We start from the raw sequence: 12,653 nt of genomic DNA on the forward strand, positions 1-12,653 counted from the left end.
AGCTCTACTGTGTTTGCTGTTTACAGCTTGCATTTTTCAGGCAGCAGAAAATGCAGATTTTAATATACCGGGATATGTTTTAGGCTTTTCATTTCTACAGCATCCCTCTGTGAGGTTAGTCATTTTTTAGCAATCATTTTAGTGAGTACTATACATGATTTGCTTGTGATCTCCCCCTGATTCTCTAAAATCTATAATGTTTGGACTAAAGCAGGATTGCTCCTTGAAATGCCATCCCTCCTATGGTTGTTTTCAGCATTGGCATTAAAAATCTCAGATGTTGGGGGACTGTTAGGCCAGGGGTTGGGAACTGAATGCAACAGCCAGATAATCCTCCTCAGTCCTCACAGACTTAATGGCAAAAATTACACCTGCAACCAGCATTTAATTCCAGCTACCGCTGGGCGAAGGTAAGAATAGATGGATCAGTCTCTTTCCATTCCATAGAAATAAATTCATTCACAAATCCATGTAATCCTATTTCTACATTAAATTTAAATATGTATTTTTAAAGGATTAAATATGTATTTTCAACATTTTTGTCTCAATATACACATCTCTAAACACATTTTATCCCAGATATATACTTTTATATTACATAATTATGATACATTATTATAATTGGTGCATTTATGAGAATGCAATTATCCTTTTTATACAGATCTGGTATAGCTTAGTGGCTAATGTGGTATGTGCTGAAAGGCACAGCTCAGTAGTAGAGTCGATATGGGGCATGGAAGAGTCCCAAATTCAATCTGCAGTTGGGAAAGATCCCTATCTGAAATCCTAGAAAAAGTGCTGCCAGCCAATGGAGACAATACTGTGCTTGATCTGACTTCCTTCCTATATTCTTATGAGTCAGGGCACCCCAAATTCAAGTATCACTTCAGCCATGAGCACTGACATAGAGCTGCAGACTTGGAAGGAACCCCAAGGCGCATCCAACACAACCCTGTTTAGTGCAGGAATCGTGCCTGCAGTTGTCCCCGGGTGGCCTCAAACCACCAACCTTCTGGTTAACAGCCAGGCACATGGACCCATTGGGTCACAGGTCTCACAGACGATATGTTTGCTTGAAGAACACATTAGCCATCACTGCCAATGTTCTCCTGTAGTGGTTTCAGCTGGTGGAAAAGACAACATGTGTTCCAGGTCATTTCTAGACTTCTAGTGAGGCCCAGCAGTCGTGACTGGGATCCCATGTGAACCGTGTGGCTGCTCTAAAACATGAACATGACTCATGTGAAGAGTTCTGGCATTCAATGGCAAATATTCAAATGGCCATGGGTCCAATGCAAGAGGCCATTGTTTCCCACATGGGGAAAAGTTCAAAAGCCAAGCTATATAGAAAGAAGTTTTTGACCACACAGTGCGCTAACAAAAAGTCTTTTCTGAATTATCACCTCAAAACTTTGTGCAGTGTCAAAGCAAGGGAGAAACCACTTATTATTATCCTTTCACTCCCTCTGCTAATAGCCACACATTTGCCTTTTTCTTTTATGATGTTAGTAATTCACTCATTATGGATTTTCCCCATTATATTTTAAAAGCCCATTGCATTAATATACTTTTTTTTTTAACATTTCCTCTTTTTCTAGTACAAGCAAGTGGAACAGTACATGTCGTTTCATAAACTACCTGCCGATATGCGCCAGAAGATCCATGATTATTATGAACACCGCTACCAGGGAAAGATCTTCGATGAAGATAGCATTCTCAACGAACTCAACGACCCACTTAGGGAGGTAAGGATGTCAACATTGCGAGAGGGTTTCTCCCTCATTCTGAGCTTGAGAACAATTCAGGTGCATGAAAAGTACACCCTTCATTTGAGGTGGGCTTTAAAGAGCCCCTGAAGTTTTTCTGAATTTGGCTTGGGTCGGGAGAACTTTGCTAGTTTGTCTCCAATTAGACACAACAGGCAAACTAAAAAGCTATTGCGATTATATGTTTATTTAAAATATGGTTTACTGTTCTGTTTTGCTTCTCAACAACTCAGTTATGGCATTTCAGTTATTATGTAATGTATTGCTAAAACCATCCTTCTTAAGAAGAGGATTGAAAAACCACCAACCTGGGAAAATTCAGCAAACATCATCCCAGTTCCTCCACTCCGCCCTAGTACCCAGAAAAACAATATTAAGACCAGATTTCTTTTTTAAAAATAGGCCAGGTTCACAAATCACTTTACAAGCTTAACAGTGGTTTAAAAGTGAACATACAGTGTGCTAGTTCAGAGGGAGAAAAAAAATATATTCGCTTCTTTGCTCTTTGCTTTTTCCTCTTTACTGCGCTACTGGGAATTAAGCCATGGTTTGGCTCAGCATTACATCCACATTATGGTTTATCTCTCTGCAAACAAACCACAAGCTGTTTTCCCTTGGCCTGCTACTTGTGGTTTGTTTGGTGGAGACAAACCATGAACCTGAGTTTGGACAGAATGTTAAGCCAAATCATGGCTTAGCTCCCAGTAGTGATGCAGCAACAGGAGCTGGAGAAAAGTAAAATGGCCATTCTTTCTTCCCTGTACATTTGCCTTTAAGCTACAGTTAAGCACAGCTGCGGTGGTTAAAAGTGATGTATGAAAGAGGTTGGAGAATCTCAGCCCTTGTTGAAGAAGAATCAGCATAGCTTCTCTAAAAGAAAGTCTCACCTTACTAGCAGGGTTGGTCAATAGACTCTGAAGTCACAAAGTACTGAGAACCAAGTGGAACTGGGTCATCTCAACTTACCCAGCAAATAATGCACTTTGCAGCTTCGACAAGCTCAATATTTTTGCATTTTATCCAACTAATGGTGACTGCAGCATAAATTCCTTCTTTGTTTATAAGCATGAATTTGCTATTAGCATTATCAAAATGTCATGCTCATTAATTGTTAAGCTCTGATATGGAATGACAAATGCTAAAATTTCCATGCCTGATAGTGCTTAATGCCAACATTTTTTAACCTTTCCAAACTACACTTTCCATGTACTGGATAACAAATCGTATTTCTCTTTCACACAAGGAGCAACAATTCATATTTCCCCCCTCAAGTTGACCCTAGGAAAAAATATATGAGTGAGCTAACAAAAACACATGCAAATGCTTTACTCAAGAGGTGAGCTTCTGAAAATATGAGCAAGAGAACTGAAATGCTTATGTAGCATTAACTACAGTAGGTCATTGCTGTTCCTGTTGTAATTGCATTGTGATTTCAGTTGTTCTAAAAAATTAAACTGCATAAAAACTTTAAAATACAGGGCTGTGCTCAGGATGAGGACTACAGCAATCATTTGATGACAGTGCATAATTATCACTGATGGGAGATTTTAATTATGTTTGTGGAAACTTGACAAAGCCGACTGTAGGATCATGTTATGAACAGGCATGACATTGATCAAGTTACTTAAGAACAGGATGGTGGGTGGGGTAACAACAACAATTCAACCTACAAATGCTGGCACAAATGTCTCCCTAAATTTAAAATTTCCATGTGCCATCAATGATGTTTAACAGGATGGGGATGAAAAACAATCTGTTTTCTATCCCAAAATGAGGAAAACTGCACAATATGTTGGAGGAAGGGGGGGGGGGAGAATGTTTGAGACACCCAGGTTATTATTTGAGCCCAGAAGCAACTGGCTTGGTCATGCTGACAAGTTGGAAGCAGTTGAATGAACTGCGGGTGGCTCAGTACCAGCAGATGTGCGGAGCCAAGCATTGACTGAAAATGCCATACCAAGAATTGCTGCTAAATAAATGCTAATGCTAATGAAAGGATTGGTGGACAAAAATAAATAAAATAAAATCTAGGCATGAATCTGCAAGAGCAGATTTTTATTTCATACATTCCCTTCTGGGCTGGCGATGTTGGGAGCAGATGTGAATGTTCCCTTTGTACATTAGGTGACACACACAGAGAGACCAATCTCCAGCTTTTGTGCCACCAAGAGACATTCAAAGGATTCATTCCAGCTAGGCAAAAACATGCAAGATGGGTGCGAAGTTAAGTCCAGGCAGGATGTGAAGTCTTGGGAGATTACTTGAGGGCCATAGCTGGTCCTGAGATTCAGCACTCCCTTCCAAAAAAGGAACCCAAACCCAAATGTGATTAGCAGTGGCACATTTAGCATCATGCACAGCTAATCCCATAGGTTTGTGTGTGTTGTTGTTTTTAATTAAGGCTGAAGAGCAGCAAGCAACTGTGTTTTGAGGGACATGAAAAAATAACACTGGGACAATAAGAGACTAATGCCCCATTGCCGAGTGATAAGATTTCCAGACTCATGAATGCTAGGATAAAAAATGCCAGGAACTCTCTCTGGAGATGTGCCTTATTGTTAAACTGTCTGGAGAATAGCATTCCACTAGCTGACCTTGCTCACAGGGGTTTCGTGGGCATCATTACTTGCTTCTTGCAGATAATAACAAGTAATGCAGTGGGATGGCATCGGTCGGATAAGTGTTCTTTGCAGTTCCTTAAAGCAGCTCCAAGTTCCTGTAAAAAAAAAAAAATGAAAAGAAAGTCTTGACACTTTGAATATGATGAAAGATTTTTGTGCCTGACTATTACCCAGGCTATAATTGGTTCCATTAGTTTGTTTCATGGGGATGAAGAAGAAACTTCAAAGCTGTGCAGGGAACCGTGTGTGCCACTGTTTCTATGAATAATAAGATAGTTATTGCATAGTACACAACACTACAGAATAATCCCATTAGAGGGAATTGTCCCTCTAATCAGAAACGTGGGGAAAGATGTAATCTGTTTTGGGGGTTTTAAATAATTGTTTGCCCAAATTGTTTGAGTCTTCCTTGTAACTATTTTACAAATTTAAAGTAAATATAAAGGTCTCTCTGAGTGAGACTTCAACCATCTTGAAGGCAACAAATCTCTTCCTCACCCCCACCCCCCGTCACATCTGGCCATTGAGTAGCACCAAACCATTTCAGCTACACAGATTGCTTACAAAAGCTCTTCAGATCCTGAATCTACCTTTCCAAATGAAACTTAACCTGGTCCATAACACATTGCCAGGCAAAAACATTCCTCTTCTCCTAGGCTTATCAAACCATCTATGGCCTTTTAAATTGGGGTGGATATTGTTTTAGTGTGTTAAAATGTTGTGTATTTTTGTGTTCTTATATTGTAAACCGCCCTGTGATCCTCAGATGAAGGGCAATATAGAAATTTAATAAATCATCATAATCATCATCATAAGTAAGAGGATTTAAGCCAAATTATAGCAACGGAAAAAATATTTATTTCCTCATTTCTATATGGCTCTCCATAACAAAATCTCAGAGTGGCTTACAAAAATATATAAAATAATATTTGAAATACAGAAAACGGAAACCAACAGCAGGAAGAAAATACTCCTTACAGACTGTTGACCAAATCAAGCTGTTCCCACGAGCACTCAAAGGCTTGAGTGAAAAGGTGTCTCTTAAGCAGCCTATAGACCCGACATCAGGAAGAAGCCTAATGGACCTTCAGAATCAGGGAGTTCCACTACATCTGAGAAGGTGCTGCAATGGGTCCCCACCCCCTGCACACTTCTCAAGTGTGCGATTATAAGGAGGGCCTCCTTTCTGCCAGGCTGACACATATTAGGAGAGGCACTCAGTTGAGTCCTTGGATCCCAAACCATTTAGAGCTGTATATGACATGCAGATCCATGAGAGTCCCATGGACTGCAAGAAGATCAAACCTATCCATTCTTAAGGAAATCAGCCCTGAGTGCTCACTGGAAGGACAGATCCTGAAGCTGAGACTCCAATACTTTGGCCACCTCATGAGAAGAGAAGACTCCCTGGAAAAGACCCTGATGTTAGGAAAGATTGAGGGCACAAGGAGAAAAGAGGACGACAGAGGACGAGGTGGTTGGACAGTGTTCTCGAAGCTACTAACATGAGTTTGACCAAGCTGTGGGAGGCGGTGGAGGACAGGGGTGCCTGGCATGCTCTGGTCCATGGGGTCACAAAGAGTTGGACATGACTAAATGACTAAACAACAACAACAAAGACAAAATAAGTATCTTAAAGTAGACTCCACAGCAAATAGGCACCCAGATCATGGGAAATAACTCACTCAATAACTGAGCAGCATCATTCTTCACCAGCTGCAGCCTCCAAACCATCTTCAAGGGAAATGGGTTGAGGGCTGAGATCCAGCAGAGTTCTGCTTTCTAAGCAGTACTTGGATTCTCTGCATGTCCAAGTATAATAGGAAAGCAACACTTTGATCAAAATCCAGTCTGCCTCATCAACAGTTAGATGTGACTACGGAAGTTTAAATTGGTCAATTTTGGTTTCTCAATTTTCTAACCTTCAGTTCTCCACATTTCCATGTCAGTTGTGATTTTTTTTTTTAAAAAAGTCCTCATGAGAGTGTAGTGTAGCTTTATGTTGTAAATGTATGCATGACATTTTGCCAAAACTGCACTTTTTTTTTTTTTTGCAAAGCTAAATAATGCATTTATGTATTTAATTTTCAACAGTATATGCGTGTTTATGAGTGCTTTAACCCAATGTACGCATTTATGTAATTATTTGGCTGGAGAATTGCACGGCAGAATTCAGAAATAGAATGGATTTCAAAAGATGGCTGTATTTCATTCCCGCTTTGTTTTGGAAAGTGCAAATCAAATGTGAACTGAATCAAATTTCTTCCCATCCTTAAGAAGTGACACACTAGAAATTGGATGGTATTATTTCTGCATCACCATGACAAAGCCTTAATACATAGCATTGTAGGGCAGACCTATTCTGGACACCTTACACTGGATACTTCAGCATCTCCCATTGCATGCTATTGCATGCTCCATTGTAGCTCTGCAGATCAGATCAGATCAGCCCCAGAAAATTATAGCCTGGTTGCTTTTCCAAGGTAGGAGACAGCTACAGTTCCACAATGCAAGTTGTGACAGAGCTATAGCAGCACAGCAAACCCAACTTGTGAGAAAGAGGTTAATACCCTTTCTGAGCCATTATTTAAAGTTCAGAGCCAGCCTATTTTTAGATCGTAGTGTGAGAAGACGTTGGCTGAAAATAGATACAGATCACGTCTCCTTGTAGAATATAGAACATTGGGACACTTCATTTTCAGAGAACATAATTGGTATTTGGGATATAACCTCCCTGCTTTCAACCTTTTGTGCACTGTAAAAAGAGATTTGTTATAAAAACCTCTCATCTTATGTGAGTATTCCTAAGAACACAGAGCACAGCAAAGGGTGGGGCAGGGGTGGATTTAGTTAAGATTCGGTTTTGCTAGCCCATTTTGGGTGTGGCTAAGGTCAAGCTGTCCCCAAGTTTCCATTGTCTTGGTACTGTTTTGGCAGAACGTACGTTTAGCTCTCAAGCAGTACACTCTGTAGCAGCATAACATATTATCCATTTCAAAAGCAGACAAATGAAAAATGCACAAGCCCCCACCATTGTCTTCTCCAGTGCCCTGTGGTACTCCCATCATGCTCAGAAGTTCTTTCTTAATGGTGGTTTCACTTATTTATGTATTGTATGCTAGCTGTACCCAGCAAGAGCAACTCTCCCAGTTGCTCATATATTTTATTCATTGATGGACAAGAGGATTTCTAGGTTGGCCTTCATTACACGATCCCAGGGTAGATTGTGCGGCAATAAAAGAGCAATAGCAACAAAGAGAACACTATGAAACCAGATTCAGCACAGCTTTATAAAAGCAATTTTAAAAAACAAACAAGCAGCATCATTAAAAATACCCAGGAAGCACAACCTGGGCTTCTCATCTGCAGCAACAACATAATTCCTAATGACTTTTTTTTTTAAAAAAAGAAAAGCCTGGGCAAATGAGGGATTTGTCACCTAGTGTTGAAATGACCAAAGTCTTGGCACAAGTTGTGCCTCAAGGGCAGGGCTACCCAACCTTTCTCAGATCAAGGGCTGAACATTTTTCTTGACAATGTTCCAGGGCTGCATCCCAGTAGCAGGCAAGGCCAAAAGTAAAAGTGGGTGGAGCAGGGAATGTGAAATTGATTGATTGAATTTATATACCGCCCTATAACTTCACAGAACAAAATCAAAACATAAAACCACTAAATACATAATAAAAATAAAAACAACTCAATGACCCCCCCTCCCCCCCAAAAAACCCCCACATTTATAAAGGGCACAGGATGTAAATCAAATCAACCAGAGGCCTGGTTAAAAAGGAACGTTTTTTGCCTGGTGCCAAAAGGTGTATAATGAAGGCACCAGGTGAACTTCCCTGGGGAGAGCATTGCACAGACGGGGAGCCACTGCAGAGAAGGCCTGTTCTTGTGTTGCCACCCTCCGGACCTCTTGAGGACGAGGCCCACGAAGGAGGGCTTTACACAGTTCATCCTCCTTCCTTCATCCTCCAGTACACCCACCCATCCTCCTTCAAGGCAAGAAAGAGGCACTATCAGCATCACCGAGTTGGAAGTGTTCACAGACACATCCCAGCCAGATAAAAACAGGGGGTGTGAATCAGGGCTAGTGACGGATGTGTCTAGGGAGAAGGGAGAGGCTAGAGAGAAAGTGGGGGCATCAGGAGAACACTGAGGACCAGAGAGAGAAGCTTGGAGGGCCACCTTTGCCCCCTGGGCCTGATGTTCCCCACATCTACTGTAAGGGAAGGGTTTCCAAAGTCAGGGTGATACTATGCACATGAGGAAGGCTGACCCAAAAGCTTTTAGAGGTGTCAGAGTGTGTCACCTGACATATTCTGGCCTGCTTTCTTGCTGGCCTCCTTCCCATTCCTTCCTTTGGCCAGAACTGGACAGTCCTGCCAGATTTTCAGAATTTCCAGATTTCCGGGTCAAGTGTGTTGATATTGCTCTAGTGCACACATTTTAACAATTTGATTAGTGGAGGAAATAATACCAGAATGGACTTCCACTGTGTACAGAAGAGCTCAGGGTGGCAGCTTCGATCATTTTGTTAAACTCTATTCGAATGCAGTGTTTATCTGTCTAGCTCCAAAGTGTTAAGTACACTGTGCCTTGACACTTACAACATTTTTTGCATTGCCCCCTTGGGCAGTAAGTTCGCAAGGTTTGCCACCAGGAGACCTGATGTCCCCCTTCCACAGCCAGATGGTGGCACTTTGTCATTCTGGCCGATATGCAGCATCTGAGTCACTGGCTTGAAGAGATTAGACCTCGTGTCCGGCTCTCGAAGACTGCTCAGGCACTATAAAAATCAACTTTGGTGGAATCGCAGAAGTGGTGATTAACATGCAGGCGTGTTTCAGAATAATTCAAACCACTTCTTGGCGAAGGCAGAGGAGTCTTATTTCTTACAGAAATGATCTTTGGTTCATAATTAATTTATAAGTTAGGTGAGATAAACGTAATTGAAATGCTCTTCACCACAAAAGACATGTCAGGCTGTAATAGGCCCGTAAATTAGCCAGCCTTGGCTTTGAGTCATTTGAATGTTCTTTTTAAGATTCCCTGGCCACATGAGTTACTTAAGGAGATGGAGCCAGGCCACATTGCCTCTTAGGCAAACTTCCAGGGCCACACACCAGCGGTGGTGGTGGGGAAACAAAGGCCAAAGTGGGCAGATCCATGGATCTGAATTGGTTAGACTGCAGGCTTCCTCAAACTCAGCCCTCCAGATGTTTTTGGCCTACAACTCCCATGATCCCTAGCTAGCAAGACCAGTAGTCAGGGATGGTGGGAATTGTAGTCTCAAAACATCTGGAGGGCCGAGTTTGAGAGAACCTGGGTTAGAGTCTGGTGCTGAAAATGCCAATGTTGCAGGTTTGACCCCTGTATGGGACAGTTGCATAGCCCCGCATTGCAGGGGGTTGGATTAGATGCTTGCCAGGGTCCCTTCCAACTCTACAATTCTATGACTCTTACCTTAGTACGGTAGGCTACATTCCATTCATACAGAAGGCAGAGGCTTCTACCATCCACGTATACACACCTCTCCACCCACCACCAAAGCAAACAAGAGACATTCATAAGGCTGAAGGACACAGGCAAAATTGCCTGAAGTACAGGAGCAGGGCTGGTGAGGGCCGTGGTCTTGGGAGAGTTCTGAGGACAGAAGAACATAAGAAGAAACTGTTGGATCAGGTCAAAGGCCCCTCTAGCCCAGCGTTCTGTTCTCACAGTGGCCAGCTAGATGCTATGGGAAACCTGCAAGTAGGATTTGAGCACAAGAACACTCTCCCCTCCTGTGGTTTCCAGCAAATGGCATTCAGTAGCATTGCTGCCTCTCACTGTGGAGGCAGGACATAGTCATCATGGCTAGTAGTCATCAATTCAATCTGATTTGTTAGCAGTATGCAATAGTTTGCATGGGGATTTTTAATAATTCATGGATTCCATATTTTTGGGTGTATTTCTCTATCACTTTCCTACCTGCAAAAAAAGTCTGTTTCCTTTTTCCTTTTTTATTTTAATGTGGATTTGTTGTCCTGGGGCAGCAGACTACATTAATCTACTTCAGTTCCACAAACTTTGATTTCTGGGTATGTGCTTGAAGCACTCCCACAAAAAAACTGGCAGCCTGGAAGTGCCCCAAAATGGAATGAAGGAATGAAGATTCCCAACCTGAAACTATTAGAAATCCACACATTCAGCAGTTCCTCTGGTTTCTGTGCTGTCACCAGAAATTCCGTGTACCCTTTATAGCATGTCCTTTTATTTTAAAAATGAAATCTGGGAGTCTCAGGAAACTGGCATCCAGTGCCACATCCTGTGGTTTGCAGAATCATGACGAACACATTATCCTTGACCTTCCTTATCCAAGCGGCAGGGTTGTGAAAGAAGCATTATTTGGAACAATTTGTTTTGTCTTCATTTTCCATATTAGATGTCCTCAGGATAAGTGGCATGCCCCGTCCTTTGTTGGCAACTCCATGTCCTCAACTCCATGCATTTTGGGCTTAGAATGACTTGATTCCTGTTCTGCTTTTCCCTTTCATACCACTATGCCTTTTTAGCTCTGTTCTGTAGGCAAAAGGACTAAATTGACTGAAGTCCCACTGCTCCCACTTAACCAGCTTGTGGGATGCAGCCATCAAGATAATTTAATCACTCCCCAGACTGCTTCTATCTTCTATCCACACAGTGGTAATTGCTAAGGTAATATTTGCTGCTTGTTTGATGCAGTTTTTTTAAAAGAGAGAGAGAGTTTGCAGAGGTGACAAAATCCTGTTGGTCCTCCTGCCTTTTTTCTAGACAACTTGCTTGTTTGGATCGGCAATTCTTTTTTTGAAAAGATTTTCATTGGTAAAGTTGCTGCATTGAAATAAGTGCGCCTGCACATACACAGTCCAGGAAGTACTTCTGGGCAAATCTGAATCAACAAGGCATGCACAAAAGCACATATTTGCTCCTAACACAGCTGCCACTCGTTTCTGTTGGGTGTACACAGAAGACACTCCTAATGAATCATTGTGTTTTTAACTTCAACTTCTTCCTTGCCAGTCAAGTAGCTGTGTGTATATAGTTTTGTGGTGCTAGATGTCTGAACTAGATTGCCTCTTGATCTTGCCACATGATTCTGTGTCTTTCTCACTTTTCCATTTAATTTCCTTCCATCTGAACATGCCTTTGTGATGACCCCAATTATTTTTCCTCCCATTTTTAGGAGATTGTCAACTTTAACTGCCGGAAGCTTGTCGCCACAATGCCTCTCTTTGCAAATGCTGACCCAAATTTTGTAACGGCTATGCTGAGCAAGCTGCGGTTTGAGGTGTTCCAGCCTGGAGATTACATTATCCGAGAAGGGGCTGTGGGGAAAAAGATGTATTTCATTCAACATGGGGTTGCCGGTGTTATCACTAAATCCAGTAAAGAGATGAAGTTGACAGATGGCTCTTACTTTGGAGGTGAGTACAAAGGAAATGCATGCCTTGAGGTTTATATATAGAGGGAGTGAATGCAGATTAAACCCTTTGGATTCAGGAAGGTTATGAAGACAACATAGCACATCTGTTGGGTATATTTTCTCTTCCTTCCTTGAAGATTGTGGCAACAGGATACAGTAACTTATCTGAAAGCTTTCTACTGCACTCATTGCTAAATTGCCAAGAAGGATGGCCTGTGTCCTGATTTGCTAGTTCACTCACACTTCCACAGCATTTTGATTGCTCATTGGTTAATGGTTCACAGAAAAATGTTTAAGTTAATGCTGTATAAAAACATTGTGTTTTGGGGGGACAGTGGTTGATACGAAATGACTGGTTGTGGTCTTCAAAAGTCATTGCTTGATGCTGCCGTCATTGACAAATGCATGCGTGATGCTGTTTATATGCAGTCACAGAGCACATGGATGTCTATTTGGCACAAAAAGAAACATGGCAGGACCTGCATTGGGTTATTTCCAACTGTATTTTATGTACCATTGGAACATGCACAATGGCACTTCTTCTCATTCCCCAGGAAGCTCTCCATGCAGTGGCGTAGCGTGGCGGGTGCAGGGGGGCCCGGCCGCACCGGGCGCAACATGGGGGGGGCGCTCGCAGCTCTCTGCCCCTACTAAAATCCACGGGTTAGGGGGCACAAATTACTTGCCTTGCCCCGGGTGCTGACAACCCACGCTACGCCACTGTCTCCATGTCCTCTGATCTGCTCTATAATGTTGGGGGGACTCTCTGGAGCAGATTTGGGAGCTGAAGGGGCTTAAGAGGGAAGAGAAGAAAGGGAA

At 42.1% G+C, this 12,653-nt stretch overlaps 1 protein-coding gene across 1 annotated transcript in view; it reads left to right on the forward strand.

The window, feature by feature from the left end:
* The window catches only part of HCN1 (hyperpolarization activated cyclic nucleotide gated potassium channel 1), a 179,441-nt gene that overhangs the window by 144,514 nt on the left and 22,274 nt on the right, over positions 1-12,653 (forward strand). The window contains exons 5-6 of the mRNA XM_083402775.1: positions 1,599-1,745; positions 11,595-11,835. Of these exons, the coding sequence (XP_083258901.1) occupies positions 1,599-1,745; positions 11,595-11,835 (388 nt within the window). The remainder of the gene's footprint in view (positions 1-1,598; positions 1,746-11,594; positions 11,836-12,653) is intronic.

The sequence above is a fragment of the Podarcis tiliguerta genome (assembly GCF_965153285.1).
Source record: "Podarcis tiliguerta genome assembly, chromosome: 11".
Classification (NCBI taxonomy): Eukaryota; Metazoa; Chordata; class Lepidosauria; order Squamata; family Lacertidae; genus Podarcis; species Podarcis tiliguerta.